The 7,994-nt window shown below is 44.6% G+C and overlaps 1 protein-coding gene across 1 annotated transcript; it reads left to right on the forward strand.

Annotated features, from left to right (window-relative positions):
- The first annotated feature begins 6,095 nt into the window (after nucleotides 1-6,095).
- LOC109754367 (glutathione S-transferase U18) lies at nucleotides 6,096-7,322 on the forward strand. The gene is made up of 2 exons (XM_020313277.4): nucleotides 6,096-6,617; nucleotides 6,715-7,322. Exons 1-2 carry the CDS (start codon nucleotides 6,300-6,302, stop codon nucleotides 7,090-7,092), a joined length of 696 nt encoding a protein of 231 aa, XP_020168866.1. The 5' UTR covers nucleotides 6,096-6,299; the 3' UTR covers nucleotides 7,093-7,322.
- Nucleotides 7,323-7,994: the final 672 nt, after the last annotated feature.

Below are 7,994 nucleotides of genomic sequence, written 5' to 3' on the forward strand. Positions count from 1 at the left end.
TGACTTGGATGTTTATGCTGAGAAGAAGAAAGACCACAACACTATGGCACACATGTACAGAGAGATCCCAGATGATGCTTTGGAGAATCACAAGTTTGGATCTGTCCACTTCTTGTTGTCTGGTCTGCCTACCATTAACTGGATCCTAAGGCATACATTGCTACCCAAGTCAGGTGACCACAAGATGATCAGAGGACATGCTATCAACTTGCTACATTTGTTTGATGTGCCTCAAAAATTCAAAGTCATGAGTCTGATTGTGGAAACAATCAAAAGGACAGCAGCTGATCAGAAGAGAAGTTGTGGGTATGCCCCATAAATTCAGGAGCTCATCAACTCAAAGATGGGCACAGGCAAATATCTACTGGATAAGGAGCACCTGCCCATCCACCCTGAATTTGAAGACAACGTTATAGTCATGACTGAGAATGAACCATCATCAGCTCAAGCACATGAGAAGAGAGAGAAGGCAAAGGCAGAGAAAGCTGCAAAGATGCCAACTGTTGAAGAGGCATCTCAAGTCTTCCTGAAGAGCAAGCAAGATCAGTTAGCATATCTGATCCAATCCACCTTGAGGACTGAGAAGGGCTTGGCCACCCTGACTCAAAATCAGGAGAGCTTGGAGAGGATTATAGAGACCAAATTCTATGATCTTGATTTGAAGGTAACTGAGATCCAAACTGCAGTTGAGCAGCTTCAGGAGGAAGCAGAGGAGAAGAAGGGCAAGTCTACCACAGATGCTTTTGCTAGAATGCCCAGAGGACAAAGATCTGCTGCAGTGCCCGTGACAGATACTAGAGCAACAACATCAGCACCAGCAGCTACAGCTCCAGTGCCACCTCCAGCAGTCACTCCACCAGCTCCAGCTACATCATCTGAAGCCTTCGTCCTTGGAGTTCTCTCAACACCACCTCATGAAGACCAAGCCTGAGAGTCGTTTAGCACTATGCATTTTTGAACTTTTTGGTAACTTGTTGCCAAAGGGAAAGAAAAATGTATAGATCATAGGCTTCGAGAGAGTGTGTTGCTTTTTATCTCTCTTGCTATTCTGGTTGAAACTTTTTATTGTGTGCTTGTGTGATATACTTTGTGTGCTTGTGAGATACTTGTTTGATCATATGTTTGATCATATGCTACCCTTAATGCTTGTTGGATGATATTATCTCTTATATCCTTATATGATCATTCACTTGCTTGGTGATGAGTGCATGCTTTTAACTTCTATCATTTTGAGCGCTCCACCAAGACGTATGTGACATGGAAGAGTAACCCATGATCATAATCGATTGTGCATTTGCATTCAAAAGCAAATTCTAAATAATGCACAAATTTAGGGGGAGCTCTTGCTTATCACATACTTCTCAAAGCAACGATGTTTTTCAATCTTATTATCATTTGTCGAAGCTTTAATCTATATGTTGTCATCAATTACCAAAAAGGGGGAGACTGAAAGTGCAACTATTCCTGATTGGTTTTGGTAATTCCTAACAACATATAGCTCATTGAGCTAATGCTATTTCAAGATAAACATTTCAGGAAAGCTCAATGATTGGCATTGTATGGATGAGAAAAGTGGACCCCTCAAAATGCTAAGGACAAAAGATTGGCTCAAGCTCAAAGCACAAGACTCTACATTTTCATTTTAGTGATCCAAGATCACATTGAGTCCATAGGAAAAGCCAATACTATCAAGAGGGGGTGAGGTGTTGCTTAATGAGTTTCTTGCTCAAAGTGCTTAGTGATATGCTCCAAAAACCCTCAACTACTTTCTCACATCCACATATGTCCCAAACCAAAAGTCAAACTCGGCCCCACCGAAACTTTCTATCCGGCGCCACCGAGTTCAATTGACATAGCCACTGCCAGAAACCCTAGTCTTTTCGGTCTCACCGATAGGGATCTCGGTCTCACCGAGATGGGATTGTAATCTCTCTGTTTCCCTTCGTAACGTTTCGGTCGAACCGAGATGAGTGATCGGTCCCACCGAGATTGCAATGCAAACTCTTTGTTTCCCTTTCGTAACGTTTCGGTCCAACCGAGATGAGCGAATCAGTCCCACCGAGTTTGCCTGACCAACTCTCTGTTTGACTATTACCAAAATCGGTCTCACCGAGTTTGTGTAATCGGTCTCATCGAGATTACGTTATGCCCTAACCCTAACGAAATCGGTCTCACCGAGTTGACATGTCGGTCCCACCGAAAACCCTAACGTTCACATTTTGAACTAAATCGGTCCGACCGAGTTCAACGATTCGGTCCCACCGAGTTTGGTGATTTGTGTGTAACGGTTAGATTTTGTGTGGAGGCTATATATACCCCTCCACCCACTCTTCATTCGTGGAGAGAGCCATCAGAACATGCCTACACTTCCAACATACATTTTCTGAGAGAGAACCACCTACACTTGTGTTGAGATCAAGATATTTCATTCCAACCACATAAATCTTGATCTCTAGCCTTCCCCAAGTTGCTTTCCACTCAAGTCATCTTTCCACCAAATCCAATCATATGAGAGAGAGTTGAGTGTTGGGGAGACTATCATTTGAAGCACAAGAGCAAGGAGTTCATCATCAACACACCATTTGTTACTTCTTGGAGAGTGGTGTCTCCTAGATTGGCTAGGTGTCACTTGGGAGCCTCCGACAAGATTGTGGAGTTGAACCAAGGAGTTTGTAAGGGCAAGGAGATCGCCTACTTCGTGAAGATCTACCCGAGTGAGGCAAGTCCTTCGTGGGCGACGGCCATGGTGGGATAGACAAGGTTGCTTCTTCGTGGACCCTTCGTGGGTGGAGCCCTCCGTGGACTCACGCAACCATTACCCTTCGTGGGTTGAAGTCTCCATCAACGTGGATGTACGATAGCACCACCTATCGAAACCACGGATAAAAAATCTTCGTGTCAACATTGCGTTTGCTCCCTCAAACTCCTCCTCTTACCTTCATGTGCAATTGTTTTACATTGCGCTGCTATACTCTTAGAATTGCATGTGTAGGTTGATTGCTTGACTTGTGCAAAGTTGCTAAAATCTGCCAAGAACTAAAATTGAGAAAAGGCTAGATTTTTATTTGGTCAAGTAGTCTAATCACCCCCCCTCTAGATATACTTTCGATCCTACACCCCAGCCTGCCCGCGTGCTATGGAGTGATTCGTGACATCCGAGAAGCTCTTGCTTTGTTTTCATATCACAACTTCTCCTGTACTGGGAGAGACTGCAACGTTTTTGCCCATGAGATAGCAGCTGAAGCAAAGCAAAAAGGTGACATGCGTATCATAGCGGGACTTCCTGATAGATTACGATTTCTGTTGACACCGGATTGTAATATCTCTACTTGAGCTCTTCCGCTCTTGTTTCTCAAAAAAAAACTCAACATATCCGAATAATCGGATCAGCGAGGATAGAAAACTCTCTAATCTCATGGTTGGCACTGCCAAAAAATGAGAGAAAATTTATTCTCATAAAACTATGATAATCACTAGACGTTGACAAAAAACATAGAGGTCTCGAAAATCCGAGATCCCCTCACCTCTTAGCGCCAAAATGGCAGCTAGAGACGAGAGGACCTAAATTTCTCAGATGACGGCGACATGAAAAATCGTAGGCGGCACCCTCGGTATTCCTAGTTTTGATGTGTGTTTTGTGATCTACGACAAGGGCTAGCCCGTGAGCTACTCAGGGCCTTGCAATCTACTCCCTCCGTTCCTAAATATAAATCTTTTTAGACATTTCAAATGAAATACAACATACGGATGTATGTAGACATATTTTAGAGTGTAGATTCACTCATTTTGCTTCGTATGTAGTCACTTGATGGAATCTCTAGAAAGACTTATATTTGAGAACGGAGGGAGTATATTTCACACATTTTTCTGAAGATAATCCACAATATTCAACATGTAAGTCTGGCATGTCGAGCAACGGGGATCCTATTCGGCGTGCTGGACACTGGTTAAGCGACCACGTGCGTACCCCTGCTTCTCGCTGCGTATGTTTGGGCCGGCCCAACTACGTCGTTTCCGATTTTCAAAAGGTTCTAGAACCTTCCCAAATGGGGTTTTCTTTTTTTTTCGTTTTTCATTTCCTTTTTCCTTATCTTTTTCTTTTTTTCTTTTTTTCTTTTCTTTCCTTTTTACCGTTTTTGTTTTTTCCCTCTTTCATTTTATTTTGTGAAATTTTCAAAAATTACAAGTTTTTTTAAAAAAGTAACATGTTTCAAATTGGTGAACATTTTTTCGACATCGTGAAGATTTTTCGCAGTCGTGAATATTTTTACACTATTCATGTACATTGTCATTTTTTTTGGGAACTCGTGAATATGTTTTTAAATGCTGAATATTTTAGAATCAATGAACTATTTTTTGAAACTTGTAGAACAAATTAGATTCCTAAACATTTTTCACTTTTGCAAACATTGTTTTTCAATCTCGTGAACATTTTTGAATTTACAAACTTCTTTAATTTCACGAATAAAATTTTGAATATGTGAATATTTCTTTATGACATCATGAACATTTTTTGAATAAGCGAATATGTTTTACAGATTCATGAATTTGTGTACATTTTTGTAAACTCGTAAACATTTTTTGGATATGCAAATATTATATTTAAAATCACGAGCTTTTTTTGAATCCTTGAACATTTTATGGGTTGGTGAACATGTTTTTTCATAATTCACACTTTTTTTAGATTTTTAGAACCTTTTTTTAATCCTGAATTATTTTAAAGAAAGATAAAAAACAGAAAATAAAGAGGAAACGAAAAGACGAGAAACAAACATTGGCGTCCAGCCCCGCAAATGGGCCGGTAAGTGGCACGCCGGGGGAAGGGAGGGTGCGCGTTGGCTCGTTCACCAGCGGTCATGGCGCTAAATAGTAGTTCCCCTCAGGCAAACGCTACCCACCAGATGGGTACATGGGCCAGCACAACTTGGGCGTTCATCATTTTGTTTTTGTCCCCTATCTCTTGTGTGTCCTTCCCAGGTTTTTGTCTCCTTCTATTTCATTTTACTTTGATTTTTCTTTCTTTACTTTTAGTTTTCTAATTTTTTATTTTAGGGTTTTATGTATTATTTTAAAAAACGTTGGTCATTTTATAAATTCAAGACTATGTTTTGTTATTTTTTTACCATTGTTGGAAATTTATGAATTATTTTAAAATGTGTGCACATTTTTCAAAAAGTTTTGAATATATTTTGTTTTAAAAAATTCATATTTGTTTCATGCGTGAACATTTCAATATAATATATAAATAATTTTAAAATTAGAGGATATTTTTGTAATTTGTGATTTTTTTAAAATGTACAATATTTTATATTCTCATAATTTGAAATGCTTGATCATTTTAAAAATATTTGCAACGATTTTTATAAAATCCTAAAGATTTTTCAAAATTTCATGAACAAAGTTTAGTAAGAAACAACTAGCACCACCACACCTAGCTGTCACCACGGTGCCCAACAGCCGCCGAGGCCCGACGTCGCCATGCCTGTCGGTAGCCACGAACCAAGCCCCATTGACCAGATCCAGATCAGGCAAGCCCATGACTCCTAGACGGACCAATTCCTGTCGGTTGCTGCTACCAAGGCAACACCACTAGACGTAAGCATGCACCACCAGCGCTGCCATTGAGCAGAGCCACCACCGGAACTTCACTGCGCTTCGCTGCCAAGTACTCCTTCTAAAGAGAACCATGCCACCGCCAGGGATACGGGGGCGGGCCTAGGGGAGGCCCCGCCACCACCGGCACTGCACGGGCTTCGCCCGACAGTGACTCGGCAGCGGCAATGGAAGGGGAGGGAGAGGAGGGCTGGCGGTTGGGGGAGTTAGGGATCCCCCGTATCGCCTCGGGAAGGGATACGGGTTGAAAGGGGATGATATAGATTTGAAGTTTTCTCAAAAAAAAATTGTTACCGTGTTAGAAAAATATATGCTTTGTCGTTCTGGTGAGATGTTCAAATATTTTGCGTTGGCGAGTCAAATGCACCCTGGAACGCTAGTGGACATGTCAAGCCACGTGCACCATCACAACGCCCAACAACCACATTGCCCCTACTTCGGCTGCTGGTCCAATTTGGTTATTATTAATTCGATCACACACCGCACCAACTAGTACTCCCTTTACACCAAGATGTCTGGATCCGACGCCTCCGGCCGCGCTCCGATGGCGTCGATCGGTCTCTGACGCCGTTGACGGCGTTGCTTATCTTGCTGCTCCGGAAGACAAAGCAAAATTACCACTGGTTCACAGTGGTTCCACTAAGTGGGCCTATAAGGGCTTCTGTGAAGAAGCCGCGGCGGCGGCGATGTCGGAGCCGGTGGTGGTTGTAGGCGGGTGGGCGAGCCCGTTCGTGACGCGAGTGTGCATCGCGCTCAGGCTCAAGGGCGTGGAGTACGAGTTCCTCCAGGAAGCGGTGGGCAGGAAGAGCGAGCTGCTGCTCAGGTCCAACCCCGTGTACAAGAAGATGCCCGTGCTCCTCCACGGCGGTCGCCCCGTCTGCGAGTCCCTGGTCATCCTGCAGTACGTCGACGAAGCTTTCTCCGCCGCCGGGAAGCCCATCCTCCCAGCCGACCCCTATCGCCGCGCCGTCCACCGGTTCTGGGCAGAGTATGCCGACGCCAAGGTGAGCCAGCCATTCGATCGTGACCACTGGATCTGGAACGCAAGTTATTTTACTGTTCTGGTAATTGACCATGGCTATCGGTTCCGAGAGGTTGCAGCTCCATTCACCACTTCGGACATTGAGAGGCATGGTCGGCGGCGACAAGGCCGACGCCGCGGAGCAGGTGTCCGCCGCGCTCCGGCAGCTCGAGGAGGCCTTCGTGGAGTGCAGCGGCGGGAAGCCCTACTTCGGTGGGGATGACGTCGGCTTCCTGGACATCGTCGTTGGCTCCTACATCGGGTGGTTCGGAGCCGCGGAGAGGATCGCTGGGCTTCCCGTCCTCGACGAGGCGAGAACGCCGCGGCTGGCGGCCTGGGCGGTGCGGTTCTGCGCGCACGAGGCCGTCGGGGACCTCGTGCCCGACGCCGCCAGGCTCGTTGAGTTCGGCGAGGTGCTCCGCGCGGCGCTGGCGGCCAACGCTTCCTCCCGGCCGTGACGCGCCGCCGCGCCGGGGCCTCGGCGATCGGATCCAGCTGCAATGCTCCAGTCTGGTTGGTTGGGTTCACTTGTCCCTACAGACCCGCACATACGTCTCTGAATAAACAAGGGCAATCAGCGAATGTTCGCCGGAGGTGCATGTTAAAACAAAAGTTTTCACGGCAATTTATGGCAATTTTTTTCAAGTGAACTTGGGAAATTTCACATAAAATCCTCTGTTTGCAAGAAGTTGACATGTGTTTGTGAAGAAATTATCATGTGCTTTCGAAAAATTTGCCATACAAAACATTCGCAATTGACATGTCCCACAACAAACGTTTGCTAGTCATTAGGGTCCATAAACAATTGCCATACTCCGATGGTCACAATCCTAAATGGTTTAAGAATAAATTTTAATTCAGTGGTATTTTAAATGGTTTTATGTTTTATAGTTCGTTTGCGTCGTAACTTTTGCCTGTTTATAATATCAATATGCATTGTTGCGACGAGTTGCGTTGGTATGCTTAACATTACGCACGGCCCCAAACTTCCACCCCTAGCCGCCAATGCAAGAGCGTTTCTACACTTCAACACGTTGATGGCTCTATCCCTCTCCTTTTCTCCCTCCGGCGACCTCGTTGGCAGCAAGAAATGTGGGGACCCTTCCATCTCATTTTCTTTTTCTTATGTCTTTTTCCTGAGGACGTCGACGAGATGATGGGGCAATGATGTGTTGGAATAAGATCTCTCCATTTTTTTTTACCTCGACAAAGTCTGAGCTGGCACCGTGAAGAGCCTGTAAGAGTCTATGTCCCCATATATGTTGACTCCATTCAAATCTTGGCGGTTGGTGTATTTAGTTGTTGGTGTAGCGGCTACGACATCTTTTTCAGTGTTCTTTTGGTCCAATTTCTCCTCCCC

The sequence above is a fragment of the Aegilops tauschii genome, chromosome 5 (assembly GCF_002575655.3).
Source record: "Aegilops tauschii subsp. strangulata cultivar AL8/78 chromosome 5, Aet v6.0, whole genome shotgun sequence".
Classification (NCBI taxonomy): domain Eukaryota; kingdom Viridiplantae; phylum Streptophyta; class Magnoliopsida; order Poales; family Poaceae; genus Aegilops; species Aegilops tauschii.